The 18,425-nt window shown below is 34.7% G+C and overlaps 3 protein-coding genes across 8 annotated transcripts; 1 reads left to right on the plus strand and 2 right to left on the minus strand.

The window, feature by feature from the left end:
- The first annotated feature begins 1,514 nt into the window (after positions 1-1,514).
- On the plus strand, positions 1,515-7,520 carry LOC115958177 (protein DA1-related 2). 2 transcript variants are annotated; one of them, XM_031076565.1, is made up of 12 exons: positions 1,515-2,104; positions 2,288-2,451; positions 3,179-3,266; positions 3,408-3,525; positions 4,333-4,453; positions 4,640-4,723; positions 5,333-5,452; positions 5,597-5,809; positions 5,911-5,973; positions 6,054-6,169; positions 6,874-6,932; positions 7,016-7,520. In XM_031076565.1, exons 1-12 carry the CDS (start codon positions 2,059-2,061, stop codon positions 7,336-7,338), a joined length of 1,515 nt encoding a protein of 504 aa, XP_030932425.1. In that variant the 5' UTR covers positions 1,515-2,058; the 3' UTR covers positions 7,339-7,520. The 2 variants fall into 2 exon arrangements, with proteins under 2 accessions (XP_030932425.1, XP_030932426.1); XM_031076566.1 differs by having other exon boundaries at positions 1,516-2,104; positions 2,312-2,451.
- An 877-nt stretch (positions 7,521-8,397) lies between these two features.
- LOC115958178 (ylmG homolog protein 1-2, chloroplastic-like) lies at positions 8,398-9,297 on the minus strand. Its single transcript, XM_031076567.1, has one exon. It carries the CDS (start codon positions 9,220-9,222, stop codon positions 8,542-8,544), a length of 681 nt encoding a protein of 226 aa, XP_030932427.1. The 5' UTR covers positions 9,223-9,297; the 3' UTR covers positions 8,398-8,541.
- A 1,270-nt stretch (positions 9,298-10,567) lies between these two features.
- On the minus strand, positions 10,568-16,574 carry LOC115958179 (mitochondrial substrate carrier family protein B-like). 5 transcript variants are annotated; one of them, XR_004084470.1, is made up of 8 exons: positions 16,129-16,574; positions 15,716-15,892; positions 14,990-15,139; positions 13,757-13,858; positions 13,601-13,671; positions 13,415-13,482; positions 12,837-12,947; positions 11,218-11,304 (listed from the first exon to the last, which is right to left on the minus strand). XR_004084470.1 is itself a non-coding variant. In XM_031076568.1 (7 exons), exons 1-7 carry the CDS (start codon positions 16,336-16,338, stop codon positions 11,063-11,065), a joined length of 1,020 nt encoding a protein of 339 aa, XP_030932428.1. In that variant the 5' UTR covers positions 16,339-16,573; the 3' UTR covers positions 10,568-11,062. The 5 variants fall into 5 exon arrangements, 2 of the variants coding, with proteins under 2 accessions (XP_030932428.1, XP_030932429.1); XR_004084469.1 differs by lacking the exon at positions 11,218-11,304 and adding an exon at positions 12,295-12,707; XR_004084468.1 differs by lacking the exon at positions 11,218-11,304 and adding an exon at positions 12,295-12,715.
- Positions 16,575-18,425: the final 1,851 nt, after the last annotated feature.

An 18,425-nucleotide genomic window follows, 5' to 3' on the forward strand; every position in this document is an offset into this window, starting at 1 on the left:
TACTTTTTAAGAAATTTTTTAAGAGAAATAGCATGTAACTGAGTTATTTAGTTATGTAGACTCTTTTTGAAACTTAAGTTTGTCAAACTCGAGTTCCAACCCAAAACCAAGTTCATATAAACTTGAGTTTCAATTAGTTTAGATTGCGTGATAGTCTCACGTTGTATAACAAATTGGAACTCGAGTTTGTTAAACTCGATTTTGAGTTGGAACTCGAGTTTGTTAAACTCAAGTTCCACAAAAAATTTACATAACTAAATATCTTCAGTCACATGTTATTCTCCTAAAATTTTCCTTAAAAATTACTATTTGGAAAATGTTGCCCTTATATAGCTATTTCCTTCAACAATTCAACGGAACCATTTGTATTAAAGTATTAAACTCGTTGGAGTGGTAAAGTTATTTACAAAATGCCACGTTAGCTAAAAACATGATTTTTCATAAAAATATTAATGGATATCCTAAAGCCTTTTAAGAAATATTTTTATGAAAAAATAATAATTAATTTGTTTGAAAGGTTTTTATATTTTCAATAAAAATTGTGTCAACATTTAAAAAAAAAATTATTAACAAATTATCTTAATGACACCCATCTTTTATTAATAAATCATTTAAAAAAAATTTTGACACCGCTAAAAATATAAAAATTATTATTTTATTTTTTTACTATAAAAATTTCTAAAATATATCCTATTTTTTTTTTCCATTTTTTTATAAGCTAAAAAAAGAAAAACTTTTTCCCTTATTAATAATTTTTGGTGAAAATAGGGTTTTGCCCTTATTTTTTTTAAATATCTAGGACAATGTTTTTGTTTTAAAACTATTAAGTATTGTGTCCCTGTTTCGAAATTTGATTTAAAAAAAAAAATTTAAGTGAAACTATTTAAGAGAATGTTCCTGATTTTGAAATTCAATTTTGTTATATGCATATTTTTAAGTGAAACTCAACATTGCTATTATCAAGTTTCACTTAAAAATATGCATATAACAAAATCGAGTTTCAAAAATAAGAACATTCTCTTAAATAGAAACAGGGACATTGTGTTAAATATTTTAAAAAATAAGAGCAAAAGCCCATTCTCCCCCCCCCCCCGCGCGGCAGTCGAGTTTCACTTAAAAATATGCATATAACAAAATCGAGTTTCAAAAAAAAGAACATTCTCTTAAATAGTTTCAAAACAGGGATATTATGCTAAATATTTTAAAAAATAAGAACAAAAGCCCATTACCCCGGTCAAGTTTCACTTAAAAATATGCATATAACAATATTGAGTTTCAAAAACAAGAACTTTCTCTTAAATAGTTTTAAAATGGAGACGTTTAGTACTGTGCTAAATATTTAAAAAAAATAATAAAAATAAGAGTAAAAGAGCCCATTTTCCCCAAAAATTGCCACCTGTTATCCTTATTCCTTATCCTTCATTATTTTAGTGATTATAATTTATAACCGAAAACATGATTTCCTACAATAAAGTGTGTGTAATAAAATTTACAAGTTCTTGTCCCTTCTTTTTCCCGGCAAAACTCGATCATATTCCCAAGAAAAAGAGTAACAAACAAAGAAAAGAGAAAAAACCTTCAAGCTTAAACCCCATGCGTGTGCACACTACACTACTGCACACAGCATAAAACTTTTTCTCAAGAATTTGAGAATTTGAGAATTTCCTTTTTCAAAATCCTGGAAAAAAAGAGTTGGATTCTGCGTAGCCCTCCACCGTTACTTTATTGTTTCTCCGCCTCAGCAGATTCCCTCGTTCCTAAACTTTCAGCTATCTCTCTCTACTCTCTTACTTTTTAGTTTTTCCCTTCAATTCCTTTCCAAGCCAAGAATCTCTCTACCCCTCTAAAACTCTTTCCTTTCTCTCTCAGAGATTCCCTCCTTTCCTTTTTCAATCTTCCATCCACTATTAACGATGTCTATTACATTCTCTCCCCCCTCTTTTCCTTTCTCTCCAAGCCGTCACTTTCTCTCTCTCTCTCTCTTCCTCCTCTTCGTCCTTTTTCATTTCCCTCTCCTTTCGCCTTCCCGAGAAACTCTATACATAGAGTTCGATCCTCATGGCTCCTTCTGGTATCAACCACTTATCTCAGCCGTGTATTTACGGTACGCCCCACTCTACGCTTGCCTTGTACGTGTTCGATGAAATGCCTCTGAGACTTGTTTAATAGTTTAATTTTGTTCGATAGAGATTTTTATTTTTTTATATGATTGATTGATTTGTTAATAGTTGGAGATGGTGGTTGGTTGGTTGGTTTTTTTTTGGTTGAAATTAATTTGTGTAAGCAGGGGACGTTGGTTCTTCGTATGCAGATAGAAAGTCTCGCTTTATGAGATGGCTGTGTAAGCTTTTCAAGAGTGGGTCCGATCGTGGTGGTGGTAGTGGTAGTAGCCATCATCCTCAGCTCGTTGGTGAGGAAAACATGGCTTGGCGTGCACCGTTTAGATCCTTGGTAAACAATACAATATGCTTTCCTTGTCTTGCTAATTTCCATTATCATTGTTGTTGTTTTTTTAATCGTTATTTTAATCAATCTTAGATATTGGTTTGAATGTAAGTATGGTTGGCAATGAGTTTTAGCTCAAATGACACGTCCTTCTCTCATAAACCATTGGGTGCATGTGTAAAGAGAAAATTATATCATTCTTAGTATATGAGTCTTCAAAATGCTTTACACTTTTGCAAATTGTCTAAAATAAATGGTTGCGCTTTTTCTCTTTTTTTACTATTGGGGATGGTGTGGTGATTTATAATTGGATTAGAGAACCATGGTTTTGTGGATGAACTTTTGTTAATGTAGTAGTGTAGTTATGTTTAAAAATTTTGGTCCGCATATTGTGGAGTTATGTTTACGTATAACCAGAATCAAGCTGGTACATGGAATGGAAAAATTGTCTGATAGACACTGCCATTCCTTTTTTCACTAAACCCTGTAAGATATGCTTGTTTCTGCTTTGTGAAAGAATCCCTCATGGATAATGCAATAGGTTCGTATCTAACATTTCCTTCAGTGATACCTATAACAAAAATAATTTCCTTCAGTGATGATGTTCATTTAGCAAATAAAGAACTTGATTTCATTCATATCATAATAACTAAAATTTTACATTTTCACTGCTCGGTTAGTAAGAAATTTAAAAAAAAAAAAAATTTATAACTAATTCTTCTAATGTGATCAGGATGATCGCGCTAGGTCTCAAAAGGATAAAGAGGACTTGGAACGTGCAATTGCACTCTCCCTGGCAGAAGATTCCAAGAGATCAAATGGTCTGTTATTAATATTTAAGATCACAAATGTTGCTCTCCTATTACACTTATGCTCTCTCTCATGCACTTGCACGGACACACACACACAAAAAGTCATGATTTAATGTCAAGTTTTTAATTCTTTGCTCTCTTTTTCCCCAGGATATAGATGGCGGACAGATGATGACGATGATATTTCTAGGGAAATTCGGGATGCCCTAAATCCAAATCCATATCCCCCCTTTGCCCCTACACCATATTATCCCAGTAGATGTGGCAGGTTAGATTTCTTAGTCGTAGTTGTAACTATGCGCGGTGTGTACATGTCAAACATCAGGGGTTTCTGGTTAGATATCTTATTCATGTTTACAAAAAAAACCAAGATCCCTTATTCATAGTTGAAGTTTGTGAGTGGCTGCTGTTTGCCAAGATGGGCCACTTTTTTTGCCAACTTTTAGAAATTAATGTCTTCTGGCCTGAAAAGTTCTCTGATTCTTCCCTTTTTATAAAAAGTACACATAACTGATTGACTGGCCTGTGGCACTAGTAAGTAATAACCTGTTAGTGTTCTGCCAGTTGATCCTGATGAATGCTTTTTTCTTTATATAGTAGTTTTAACTTCGAAATAATTGTATTTTACAAGTATATTGCTCTGTTTAGATTTTTTTTTTCTTTCTTTTTTGCATGGATGTCATTAATGAGAATTAGCACATATATATATATATATATATAATCCTGTAAGACCACACCATTTTACCTATGGTTTCATAAGCAATCTATCAGATGTTTAAATTCATTTGACTATTATTTTTCTTGTTTTCCTTGAAATAACTTCAGAAGATAACTTACTATTTTTGCTTACAAGATTTAGTTTTTTATTGAGAGTTTTGATGATTATAGTCTAGGCTGTACATGGTTTGCTTGAACCCCAGATTGATGTTTATCTCCAAAAGGTTGCTACTGGACTTGTCTGATTTCATGTAATGATTTAAATAGCAATATACAAAATCCAATTGCTACTCTGAAAGTCATAACTTAACAATCTTGAATCTGATTGGTCAAGTGTACTTATGCGGATAACTTGCAGGATATGTGGTGGTTGCAAACGTGACATAGGCTATGGCAATTATCTGGGATGCATGGGAACGTTTTTCCATCCAGAGTGCTTTTGCTGTCGTGCTTGTGGTTACCCAATTACTGAGCATGAGGTAATCAATATTCTCTTTCCTTCTCCAGACCTTTTCTTTTTGTTAATTAGTATTTTCTTTCCATATTTGACTTGTACTGTAACAGTTGATTTTTAAGTTTTTAGAAGGATGTGAAATAACCATACAAGTAATGATGATGACACTTCTCCTTCATCTAGCTCTTACGGTTTTTTCTGTTGATCCAAGTTTTCTTTGTCAGGAAGGGACCCTTATCACAAGTCTTGTTTCAAAGAGCTGAACCATCCCAAATGTGAAGTTTGCCACCAATTTGTAAGAGAAGTTAACTATGGTGTATTTGATCTCCATTTTTTGTTGTTGTTGTTATTTTTAAACCATAATGTTAGTTTTCAAATAAGTAAAAGTACTCTTTAATAAATTTTCATCATACTATCTTGTCAAAAAAAAAGAAAAAAGAAAAAAAAATTTGCATCATACTGGTATGTTTGTGTAATTTTAGAACTGGGTTGCCGCTACCTAACTGGGGCATGCTGACAGGGATTTATAATTGTTCTCAAGGATCCGGACTAAATTTGAAATAAAATTTTCACATTCAAATTCAATATCTCATTTGTGTACTGCAACACAAAATGGACTAGTTTAAAGAAAGAACTCTTGAGATGTTTGAAATTTTATATCTTGCAAATGAATAATGTTTCATAATGACTCCGCAATGTATGAAAATCTGTATCATATCCGTCACAAATATATCAAATCCTTTTAGTAATATTTGAGAAAACAGGAATGCTAGTTAATCTCTTTTATTAGCTTGTAGGCCAGATTGAAAAAAAAATAATCGTATTCTTTTTAGTTGATACATGTTAAATCTTGTTTCATTTAAGTTATTTACATTCTTACTTTTGCTATATAAAAAATTTCCAGATCCCAACAAATTCTGCTGGTTTGATCGAGTATAGGTGCCATCCATTTTGGACTCAAAAATATTGTCCATCACATGAGCATGATAACACAGCTCGGTGCTGTAGTTGTGAACGTTTAGAGGTAATAATATAAGCAGTGGAATAGAGTTTTCATATTATTACATTATGTCTATTTGTTTTTATAAAATGAAACAGAATGACTATTGAATCACATCGACCTGCATGTAACTGCTCTTTGTTCCCTTTCTTTTCCGCCCTCTTGAAGTCCTGGAATGCAAGATTCTATTCTTTGGAAGATGGACGGAGTTTATGCTTAGAGTGCATGGAATCTGCTATCATGGATACCGGTGATTGTCAACCCCTTTACCATTCCATAAGAGATTTTTATGAAGGAATGAACATGAGGCTAGATCAGCAAATTCCCATGCTTCTGGTTGAAAGACAAGCACTTAATGAAGCCATTGTTGGGGAGAAGAATGTAATAAATGAACTCTTGGTCTATTTTTGTGCGTGTCTGTGTCTGTGTGTATATATATATATTTCATGGAATTCCTTTGATTCTGAAGTGGTTCTTTTCAGGGCCTTCATCACATGCCTGAGACAAGGGGTTTATGCCTTTCTGAAGAGCAGACTGTCACCAGTGTATGTAATCAGAAATTTGTACGTGGTTTTACTCTCTTAAATTTGAAAATAGTTAACAAGGGTATTGATATGTTATTCAGATTAGAAAAAGGCCGAGAATTGGTGGTCACCGACTTGTAGGAATGAGAACCCAACCCCAAAAGCTGATTCGAAGATGTGAAGTTACTGCCATTCTTGTTCTATATGGTCTTCCAAGGTGATTGTCAATGGCAATTTCCTCTTCTTCTTCTCTTTTTTCTTTCTTTTTTTTTTTGGTGGTGGGGGGTGGGGTTGGTAAATTTCTCTAAATTCTTCTTGCATTTTGTGTTTTTTTTCTAAATTTTTATCCAGTCTCCAATTATAATTAACTTATGGCATGACATTAGAGTGGAGTAGCACTGATCTTGGGTGAGTGCCTCCATATTATACTTTCTGAACATAAAGCTCTTCTGTCATTTATTCAGTGTATAAAGTCCTATTGAACAATAATGTGGCATCTCATATAGATGGTGATATGAGGATAATCGATGTTAAATGTAAGAATTAACTACATAGAGCATGGAGTTGCAATGCCCATGTGTTGACATAGACAAAGCGGCTCTTTTTCAAATCTTTTCTCTATTGAAGTTTTCATGTACTTCTTAAATTTACACCATCTATCACAAAACCTTAAACACCACTCTCATGTGACCCAACAAAACCAAAACAACAGAGAGCCTTACATGTAACAGAATGAGGATTACTAATCAAGATTTGAGTCCAGGACCTCACAGACAATAATGTTAGCAACCATCTATTCTAGGGTTGTCAATCAGTGAACCAACAATGTAAATCAGGCTCACAAACACATTAACACTAACAAGATCCATTTCTTCACATACTCATTCATATCTTAATGTTTGATATCCTTGTTGAATGCAGATTACTCACAGGTGCTATTCTTGCTCACGAGTTGATGCATGGCTGGTTACGCCTTAAAGGTAGTATGCCCCTCTGAATCCCCTCATTGGATCATCTTCTGGATATACAGAATTGGATCTTCATTCACCTTTGATTTATGCAGGCTACCACAATCTTAACCCTGAGGTAGAGGAAGGTATCTGTCAGGTGCTTTCACACATGTGGCTTGAGACAGAAGTGATGCCAGTTGATAAAAGCATGCCATCTACATCAGCAGCTTCATCATCATCATCGTCATCATCATCAAAAAAAGGTGTAAAGTCTGATGTTGAAAATAAACTGGGTGAATTCTTCTTGCACCAAATCGCCCACGATGCTTCCCTAGCATATGGAGGAGGATATAGGGCTGCTCAGGCTGCTGTTAATAACTATGGTTTACGTAGTACTCTGGACCACATTCGTCTAACCGGAAATTTCCCATTGTAATGAAAATAAATGTTCTCAGTGGTTGTATCTCCTCCTTCCCTATGCCCGTTAAAGACACTGATTGCTCCTCAAAAGAGTTGAGCCGAGAACAGAAGCTCGGAAAACACCCCCCCTTCAATTTTCATAGGGGGGGCATACGTCCAAAATAAGACTTCGTCTAATAATATGCCTTTTTTACTTCACTTGTAAAAGTAAATGCGTAAATCTTCTATTTCAATACTCTATTGACAATCTGCATCACAATTGCCTACCAGATTGAGCAACATTGCTCGATACACTTTTTTGGAAAACTTCCATGTCACGGACTCACTAGTCTGCAGGTTGTCGCTTTAACATTTCTTTCGTTGGGAATAGTATAGGAAAAATAGATAGAATAAAATGGTGATATAAGTAGTCAATCCTAAACTAGTCTACTGGAGATTCATAACCAACTATAAAAATAAAATTTTGGGACTAAGTCTGCTTTGTTAATGGAAATATTTTGGGAGAAAAAAAGACAGGTTCCTAAATGCTTTTCACAACTTTTAAACTAGCAAATGGAGAGTCACAACCTTAGTTTACACGAGTAAACAAGCAAATAGAGACACTGAGCCATCTGTAGGCTATATATGATTTTCTGAGGTTGCTTACTTGCTTTGGTAAGTGCTCAAATTAACTGCAGTTTTCCTAAAGATGATGGTGGTCTTCAGACCATGCCATCCAAAAAACACCTTGGGATTAATGTACTAATCATGTACAACTTGGTGGTGAGCTCGAACTTGGCTCAAGCTCAAAATAAAACCATATGAACTGATCCTAAACTTTTATGACTTGCTTGCCCTCTGTTAACCTCCTGTCCCCCTCTGCTAAGAGAATGATCTTTCGAAGTAAAACCAACATAGAACTTCTAGGTACAAATTAAAGTCAATATCTTAAAGATTGTTACCAATAGGCAATAGCTCCTCAGAATTCTAAAAATGGCCTACATATTGCTAATATTTCCAACACATAAACATCAGAAACTAAGGCCAATATGAGCAATCAAGATTAGAAAACAAAAACCATAATGATACACATACATGATCAAACCACAAGTTCTAAACCTCTCAAAATTCATCTATTTATATATGACTTACATGACATTTGAGACATAACAAAATGCAAAACCCAAAACAAGAAAAGAAAAGAAAAAAACACCTAATTGATTCCATACCCAATCAATTATCAATACATTCCTCTGCTACTATTGAGAATGGAGCCAAGCGTGCCCAATACAGCAAAAGCCAAAAGTGGACTAACATCCAAAGTATCAAAGATTGGTGGAATAATGTTCCGAAACAGATTGAGATAAGGATCACATAGGTCACGAATTGCCGACAAAGGTTGTCTGTCCCAAGGAATGTTGGGAAACCAACTCAGCAAAACCCTCACCATCAAAACCCCACTATAGATATCAAGCCACTTAGCCAAACCAGCAGCCACCACCGTGAGCGGCGTGTTCAGGTACCCAGAAGGCCTGTCCTTCAGAGCCGCAAAGAACAGTGGCCCAACTGAGCTTACTAGGCCTAAGTGAGATTGTGGGCCCATAATGATTTTGGGGAGGACAAGCAAGGCTATGGAAGCTATGGTGGTGAGAGTTTTGGTGAGTGGTGATGAGTGAGAGATTTGTGGGTTTGGGATGGTGGAAGAAGAAGTAGAAGTAGAAGTAGAAGAGAGAACAACAAGGGTTGCTGGGTTGCGTTTGGTGGTGAGGCGGAGAGAGAAGGGTTTGGGGTTTTGGTTTAGGGAAAGGGAAAGGGGAGAGGAGTGAGTATGAATATTGGGTGTGAGGTTTTGTGGTGGGAGGAGGAGAGGGGTTCGGAGGAGGAGGTTGGATTGGGAGGTGATTAGAGTTAGAGGAGCCATTTTTCCTCTTTGGTTTCTCAGAGATGTAAAGATTTTTTTGTATGAATGATTATCTCCCGATTCCCCTGGCTGAAGTGTCTATAAGTCTTAACTAGTAATAAATTAGTTCTAATCGGCGTATGTGTATCAAACGAGGCCTCGGTCTTCTGGGCCGAAAGTTAAAAAAGGAAGGAAAGGGAAAGAAGATAAAAAAGAGCCCAATTAGAATTCTCCAGTGTACTTTGGGCTGAGTGGTACGTTTGCCTCGCTTCTATGTACGTTTGCATCTCTTTTTAAGTTTAGCTTCAAACTAGACATGGCAATACTCTGACCGACCCGACCCAAAAAACCTAACCTGACCTCGATTTTTTTGATCTGAAGCAAAAACAGATTAACCTGTGACCCAATCCAGATAACCCATGACCCGACCCGTTATAAAAATTCGTTAAAAACATATTTAAACTACGTCCTGATACTAGGTGCATAAAGCACAAAGTACCAAAACTAATAATCAATATATTATAGATATAAAGTTATAAACAATTAAAACTGTTGTCAAGACATGACATGAAAGAATGACTATTTGAGATTCATCACAACCAATAAAAGCTAAGCTTCAGTGCTTCACAAACATGACATGAGACATGAGACAAGACAACGCGTTACCTAAGACTGTCAAGACAACCATTAAAAAAAAAAAAAAAAAAAAATCTCATTCAATACTAGCTGTAGTCCATTCAGTTCAAACTGTTGAATTGGAGTCATCTTCTTTCAACCTGTTGTATGGTGATCAAAGAGACATGATCCTTGTGTAATTTTAGTTGCATGACTTATCCCATACATTATTTCCATACCATTTCTTTATAGTCTATTCATTTCATTCTATTCTTTTATAAACTCCTAAACATAATGTATAGGAAAAGATGAGGATAGGATCAGGTAAGCAACCAAGTAACTCGTGGCTTTGAGAAGTTAGGCCTGTTGCAGTTCGAACTTCATGGTGATGGGACTCTCAATAGCTCTTGTAACAATTACACAAAGTCACCCGTGTAAGTACGTAACAATCCATGAGTAATTCAATTTATACTCCTGTCAAAATTGATCCCACCAACTTATCACATAGTGACTAGTGTATTTACTTATTGGATTGTTATGTAAATAATTTGATATAATTGATACCAAAAAAATCTTTTTTTCCTTTTGGGAGTCCCGTCACCACCAGCTATACTAAATCACCTATGTAACAATCTAAGAAGAGAACGCTGCTACATTTCCTAACGAAGAACATATTTTTCTTGGACTCACCAACGAGGTTTAACTCAAATAATACTAGCCAATTAGAAAAGAAAAAAATTATTCAGGTATATAGCCAAATACATATGATATATCAAAAATAACTCGAGAGTCAAGACTCTGCAACTGATGCCCATGTACCTAGCAGTGCAGAAACAATATTTGCAGCTCTGAAAAGAAGACCACCAACAATGGAATAAAGCTTATTGAACCCAATTTGTTCTGACATTAGATCACACTACAATTTCAGGTTTACAAAGGAATCATGAATTAAAAAAAGCAGCAGCAGCAAAAAGCTCCACTTAAAAGTACTGTATTGCAGCTCACTAACTTGTAAGAGAAGAATGATGAATGATATCTACGACAATTTTGAAGACAAACCACGTTGTCAGTACACTTAGGTATAGAATTAACTGTTCTGTATCTATACATGCAAAAATGAATTCTCCCAACAGCATTTGCAATTCAACCACCGTGCGAAGACCCAAGTAAAGAAATGAGCTTACATAACAATGCCCATCCCATCATTTCAGTTGCATATCAGACTACCAACAATGACATGAGCCAACTACAAACTGGTAGTAGTATCAGTCAACAGCTTCTTCAGTGTCTCGTAAGTCATAAAACAAATACCTACACCAGGCACCACCTTGTAGTATTCTGGCAGAATGCCCCTATACAATCCACGGAAGCCTTCATTCCGGATTATTTGCCTAAATATACCAAAAAGGCCTGTTGTATAGACACGAGCCCGGCCACCTGCCCCTTCCAATTGCTTACGGCGCCTCACAAGATCAATTGGAAATGTAGCTGCATATTGTGGTGGAGAAAAATGAATAGACACTCTTGTGTAATCGGGTACTCATTGAACTGAAATTTGTATGTTATACTTATCAAGGTCATGAAACCTCTTTAGGTCTCATGGTTGACAATCTCATTTTCTCAACGCAAACAAAATATTGAAGCTCATCAAACATGAAGGTTCATAAATGAGAAACCGCTATTATAATTCCACAGAGCCATATTATGAAGTAAACAAACTATCTAAAAGACCTCACATATGAATTATCATGTTTTGGGTACATGTAGCATCCAAATCAATTATTTTTTTTTTTAATAGTACAAAAGAATATTACTAAAGAAAGGAGAAACTCAAATACAAATGTGGTACACAATCAATTCTCAACTGCAGTAATATACAAATTACTATAAAAAGCATGCCATGCAATGGAAGATGCGGTAACAAAGCTATCATATTCGTATGATCAGGAAAAATGTGAACTCATGAGCAGCTTCCTATAATGAAGAAGCAAATTATGGTCATTGGAGAAAAGTAATTGATGGTTGGGCTGCTAAACAAGATGGCACTCTTTGAGAAACTTTGAAGCTCTACCAAACTATTGTTGCAACATAAAGACAAATAATATAACTCTCTGAATGATTTTCGAATTTGCACAGTAATTTAGGATAGATTCTTGCCAATGAATTATAGTTCAACTGGCACTTCCTTCTCCCATAATAATTGGTTGGAAGGTAAGGTCATGGGTTCAAGTCCTACTGGGCACATGTGTAAAAAATTTAGGTTAGATACTTGATGATGAGGTCATAGATAATATGACACTTCACTTTGCAACATCCGCAGAAGATAAATACAGTGTTTGAACAATAACCAGATCCGGTATGGCTTAAGCAGGAATAGGCCTACTGCTACCATGGATAAGGCCGTAAGTGAAGGCAGAACCATAAACTCACCTCAGACACTTCCAAGCAAACCAATGAAGCTGAATTTTTTTGACACAATTTATGGGCAGGCTATGAGAATTTGAAGTGCATTAAAAATTACGAATGCAATGTCTTTATTTGCTATAGCAATGGTTTTGACAAATGCAACAGATCTACTCAATCAGAAGCAACTGATTTTTGCTTCCAAAAAAATAGATAAGAGTTTTAATTTGGATTTTACTTGCGGATTTGCATAACCAATTTGTTTTTAATTCCTGCTGAAGTCATTGCTTGCTTCATTTTCTGAAAGAAACAAATGAATGGAATCCTCACACGTATTGGAGAGGCTGGAAGGCTACCAACACCCATTAAGCAATTGGCAAAGGAAGCCTGACTGAGAAGCATACCTCAAAAGAGGACGCCTCTCACATTTGATAACTGAGGAAAAAATAGGTTCATCTGAGAGTAGTGCCACCCCATAATGGAACCAACTGCAAAGCTTGGGGAGACAGGTTATTGAGGAAGTGTTGAAAAATGAAGTTAATCCAAGAAATATCTTTATATAAAAGATAAAGTTAGATGAATGACAAAAACTGGTAGTTTTTTGTTGACTTCCTTACTAAAATTCTCAAATGCCAGATAAAAAAACAACTCCAGTCTGGTCTCAGGCTCTAGGGGTCAGTCAATCTGGTTAGATACTTGGTGCAGAGGCTGCACCACACCCTGTTTCTCTGCATCAAAAGCATAGCCACAGCCGCATGTATTAATTCCTATTATTAAATATTGACAATCGCTAATTGAACATATGAAATAGTTTAACCAAAAGCTCATTAACTGAAACAATGCTGCCAATTAGCATTTGATAAAAAAGTTTAGTTGAAAGTAGTACAATAGGAATCATAAAACCAAAGCACATTCTCAGAAATGCAAAAGACAGTTATATACAGCAAAGTCTTTTGTTTCTGTTAGCAATAGAGGATAGAAAAATATTATCTAAAGGGCAATTATTCAGAGAAAATATGCAACTAGCACACAGATAGTAAGCCATTTACCAGACAAAATACCAAATCGCCAACAACAAAATTGGTCTTAGTTTGCATGAAAAACAAAAACCACCCTCATATAAATAACAAGAAACACTAGGATCTCTCTCAAAACTTGTGAGAAACTTGGATATATCAGGTCTAAGACAACTCACCTGTTGATGATGCAATTCCTGAAAGACTTCCACAACTCAGACTGATAAGGATAGTAGAATCATCGGGCCTGATGTAAAGATAATGAATATTAGTTATTAGGCCTAAAAACAGGATACATGCAATAGTAATCAAAAGAAGTCATGTCAGAAAGATAAAATTACAGAATCAATTTATGATGTGATTACCTATGCAACTTCCAGAAAGATCTCAATGTTTCATACACTGAAAAACTGATTGCTATGCTTGGCCCAACACCCTGCATTAACAACAGAACAGCAATCAACTACACACCAAAAAGGGGCTCAGCGCAGATATTGTTACAATTAACATCATAAGCATACCAAAAGTGTTGCTCCAAGTCCCTTATAGAGGCCCAAAACACCCTCCTCCTTGGTAATAGTTTGTAAAGTATGCCAAATACCTCTGTAGTACATCACATTTGTCTGCAAAGTTCCAACTAATTGAGTAAATGGGGAAGAAAATTGAACAGGCAAAATAACAAGTCATAACTATAAATGAAAATTTGAAACTGGAAGTTGGGAAAACATTTCTTGACTCCCTTTTTCTGATCATACTTGGATTTGAAGAATAAATACGTCAATATCAAAAGTGAAAATCAGACTTAAAACTGCTAATCAAGACTTTCTAGCAAGGAGAAAAAAGTTGCGCAAACATTTCTTGACTTCTTTTTTTTTTTTATTATACTCGGATTTCGAGAATAGATACTTCAATATCAAAAGTTATATACTTAACTCCAACTTAAAACTATCTTATAAGGGAAAAAGTATATGGCCTTCAACAACAGCTTATAAATAGTGGATGGAGTTGGGAGTACTGTCCCAAATTGGCCCCACATCTCCCAATACATGCCAAATCAAGGCTTGGGCTGAAAGACCATCACTTAAGGTCCATTGATAAAGCTTCAAATGATTCATATCACTGCTATCTAAGTAAATAACATAATTTAATCACACATGACCTCTCCAAAAGTGCTGAAGCCCATTCTCAATAAGGTTAATCAAAACCTAGCAAGGAGGCATATGATGTGAAAATTGGAAACTAATGCCTTGTACGAAGGGGTCATTTAAATTAATAGTAACAAGTTACAATATGAAAACTTCAAAGCAATTGTAGGGATAATTTATATAATATATGAATTGTGTGTAATGGCCGAACAAAACTCATATTAGTATTGGAAAATACATATACATCTACATAAACTTTTTCAGAAATATGGAAAAGTAAAAGGAGTACTGATTCTACTCATGATGTATTTAACCTCAAAAAATCATAGTAAAAAATGAAAAGCGATACACTCAGTCAACACATCTCATGTTTATGTCACACTGTAAGCAACTCTTTTTTTTTTTTTGGCTGAATGTAAGCAACCTAAACATTAACTTAAAATGTCAACAACAAAAAAAAGACAACAACGATTACAACAGCAACTACACCAGGAATAACCAAAAAACAATAGAACTGTTTCAATCAATGCTTAAAAAACCTATCAAATGAGAATGATTGGCACTGGTAAAAGAAAACGCAACTCTGCCTTTGAGCGAAACGGTCTTTACCTGAGCTGCAAGGCGTGTCCTTACAAGATCCAGCGGATATGTAGCCGAAGCAGCTGTTATTCCAGCTGAACCACCGGCTACAAAATGCACACAAAGATCTGTACCGATGTTATCTCTATGGTTTTCCAGTCCCGGAATCATCTTTAGTAACTGTATCGCATTAAATACAGCCTAATCAATGTAGTACAAGCTAACAATGACTATCTAAAAGCAAATTCCTCGAGTAATTAACTTCATACAATGATATTTACATATATATATATATATATATATATATGGACAAAGTTTAGCTACAAAATTAGTTGTAGCCCTAAGGCTACAAACTTACCCAATATCTTTTTATTAGAAGTGAATTTTGATAAATCTACCATTGGAGTACATCTTCTTCTTATATCCTTCATGCTTGCAAAATTTATAGAAAATTAAAGATCAATAGCTATGTTATCAATAAATTGTTTAAATTGCAAGTTTTTGTGGTTTAAAATTATGCATAAAATATAAGCTTATAGATCATATAGTAAATAATATCTGATTGACATAAAATTTGACATGTGTATTAAAAGTGTAAAAAACATGTAATTTAACGTTTAGATTTTCAAAATATATAATAATATCTATTTTATTAAGTTAGTTTGTAGCCTTAGCCAACAATTAATTTTGTAGCTAAATTTTGTCCACTCTATATATATATATATATATATATATATATAACACATTTCTGCTAACCTTCTTATAGTGCTCATATGCATAAAAATTGACAGAAGAGTAAGGCAGACGGTGAGCAATTGTAACGAGATTCCCTTTCCAAAAAGCTCTAACTCCTTCTTCACCAACAATCCGCGACGCCTCGCGCCATATGCAAGGTTTTCTCATTGTTGCAACATCAGAATGCATACCTTGCACCTAAACAATTCAATTTCGGTTTCAAAAAAAAAAAAAAAAAAAAAAATCAAATAAACCATAACCACTTCAATGAGCATAATCAGAAATTTATTCTTAAAACTAAAAATAAGTAATTCAAAATTTCATTATTTACACATCATTCCCTAACCAATACAGCCTCAGAACCTAAATTTTAACAAAATTGTAAAAAAGAAAAATAATCGAACAGTGAAAACGAAGAAAAGCGAGGGGCGAACCTGGAAGAGAATAGTAAGGCGAGCGAGCGGTGCAGTGCAGGTTTTACTGAGAGCGCCGGCGACGCCTCCGGCGAGAAGCTGCGACAAAGTTCCGATCTGCGAGAGTTTCCTCGCACCGCCATCGACGTGGCTCGAATTCAGACCTCTCTGTGCTCCTCCTCCTCCTCCTCCTCCTTCTACCACCACTCCTACTCTCGCTTCTGTTTGCATTTTCTCTCTCTCTCTAAGCTTTGCTTCGCTTTCTCTCTCTAGAAACTCAGAGTGTGCCCTTGGAATTTAAGAAATTTCAACCTGATTTCTCTCTTCTTTATCTGATTTTGTTTCTGTGTTGAGCTTTTCAGGTCTTCTGCGTAGTGCGTACGGTACTCTCTTCTTTAGTACTTTCTTTTAGCTATCTCTGCCTCTCTGCTTAATTTGAAAGGGCACAGAGAATTGGGAAAGCGAAAGGATCCGACGTCGTTTTCGTTGTTTTTAGAATGACGTCGTTTTGGAGTGGGCCTAGCTTGTACGGGAATGCGTTGTGACTTGTGCGCGAGGGTTCACCGACCCCTTGGCTATTTTGCTTCTGTACGGGCAGTTCTACTTTCTAGGCTGATTAGCATGGTTTTTTACCTTTCATCACATCAAGTTCTTCAAATCTTAAATATTAAAACGAATGATTTAATATTACTATTGAATCAATAATTTTAATAGATATTTAAATAATTAGCCTCTTTGCACGTGCTGTGGTGGATTTTTTTTCCTTAAAATTTTGAAATTATCCACATTCAAGATTTATTTATTTATGCAAGAATAACATTAAAGAATGATTATATATATTAGCATTGTTTAGAGAGTAATTCTTAGGTACTCTCGAAGTACTTATTTCTTTCATATTCATTGTGGAGTTTATTCATTAAATTTATGATAGAATTTATCATAAATGTGAGAGGAAATAGTACAATTTCGTTATACTCTATAAGTACCTAAGTATAAGGGGTTGTGGGGTGTTAGGGGTAAGGGCCGAGATTCAACTCTCCAAAATTGAGTTTCATACACATATATACTTAGATTAAGCTAGAGTAGAATTTCTATCTTGTATATATATATATATATATATATATAAATACCTACGCATTTTTCCATTTAGACCATCAAAGTAAATTAAAAATTTTTACATTAAGTCAATTATATAATGATTTTGTACATAATAAACATTGTGAAATTAAATGATAGTTAACATTTGTTTAAATGTTGATAATGTGATAAAGTTTAATTCATTTATTTAAGAAATATATGGATAAGATTTTAAGAATATCATAATAGAATTATTATAGTAAATTCATTATGATATTCTTAAAATCATAATGAAATTGATCTAATAATTTTGTATAAAATCATAATCCACTAATTGAATTTTGAAATCACTAATTTGTTAAATTTTGGGATGATTATTATTTTTCTCATAAGTAAAGAGCAAGGTGATCAATTTTGACAAAGTGCTCACAATATGCAAAGGAACCAAAGGGGCTTGGATTAGAAAAGAATGTAGACATTCCCTCAAATGGTTTCAATCATAATTCGATATCATCTTAGAGGTAAAGTGGGTCATGCCCCCTTAATTTAAAGGTGTATTTGGATTGAGGAGAAGTAGAGGGAAGGGAATAGAATGAGAAAGGTTTAAAGAATCTTGGTTCGAAAGCCTTTCAAATCCCTTATTTTATTTATTTTTTTTTTTTTTACAGTTTAATAGATGGAGATTTGAGCCCTAGACATTTTTGTTTGAAACACCATGAGGATTTGAACCCATCCAAACCCTTCATTTGTACTTCTCTCAAATTGAGGGAATTTGGTGGGAGAGGGGAGAGGTGAGAGAAGGGAATTTATTTGGTGTATGTTTGGATAGTGCTGAAAAGAACTTGTGTTTGCATTTCACTTTTTTTTTTTAGAAGAGCGTTTCACGTTTTCAGATGTGGGACCTATGGCTATAGTGCAGGAAGAGAAAGCAAAATTATGTTTTTCCAGTGAGTGTTGTGCACTATTCACGGGACCCGCAAATACTTTATTAAAAAAATATTTTAAAACTGGGTCCTACAATACTATTCACATATTTACAAATTATTTTGTTATAGTGTTTTCAGTTTTTAACAATAAGCGGTATCCAAACAGACCCTTATATTCAAAAAAAAGGTTTGCCTAGTTGCCTTAACGGTCAAGGTATCGGTGTAGGATAAGTCTTGAGTTTGAACTATTTTTGGCAATGGTGTGACGTTATTTCTACTCAAGGATATTAATTCCTAACATCTGAAAACCATTAG

The sequence above is a fragment of the Quercus lobata genome, chromosome 8, assembly GCF_001633185.2.
Source record: "Quercus lobata isolate SW786 chromosome 8, ValleyOak3.0 Primary Assembly, whole genome shotgun sequence".
Taxonomy (NCBI): Eukaryota; Viridiplantae; Streptophyta; class Magnoliopsida; order Fagales; family Fagaceae; genus Quercus; species Quercus lobata.

Excerpts from the sequence above, each read along its gene's own strand:
- LOC115958179 (XM_031076568.1), bottom strand. The coding sequence starts at position 16,338 with ATGCAAACAGAAGCGAGAGTAGGAGTGGTGGTAGAAGGAGGAGGAGGA. Across the intron at positions 13,672-13,756 it reads GACTTGGAGCAACACTTTTG|GGTGTTGGGCCAAGCATAGC; the intron begins GTATGCTTATGA and ends TTGTTAATGCAG. Across the intron at positions 11,305-13,414 it reads AGGAATTGCATCATCAACAG|CTACATTTCCAATTGATCTT; the intron begins GTGAGTTGTCTT and ends CACAATATGCAG.
- LOC115958177 (XM_031076565.1), top strand. The coding sequence starts at position 2,059 with ATGGCTCCTTCTGGTATCAACCACTTATCTCAGCCGTGTATTTACG. Across the intron at positions 3,526-4,332 it reads TATCCCAGTAGATGTGGCAG|GATATGTGGTGGTTGCAAAC; the intron begins GTTAGATTTCTT and ends GATAACTTGCAG. Across the intron at positions 5,810-5,910 it reads CCATTGTTGGGGAGAAGAAT|GGCCTTCATCACATGCCTGA; the intron begins GTAATAAATGAA and ends GGTTCTTTTCAG.
- LOC115958178 (XM_031076567.1), bottom strand. The coding sequence starts at position 9,222 with ATGGCTCCTCTAACTCTAATCACCTCCCAATCCAACCTCCTCCTCCGA.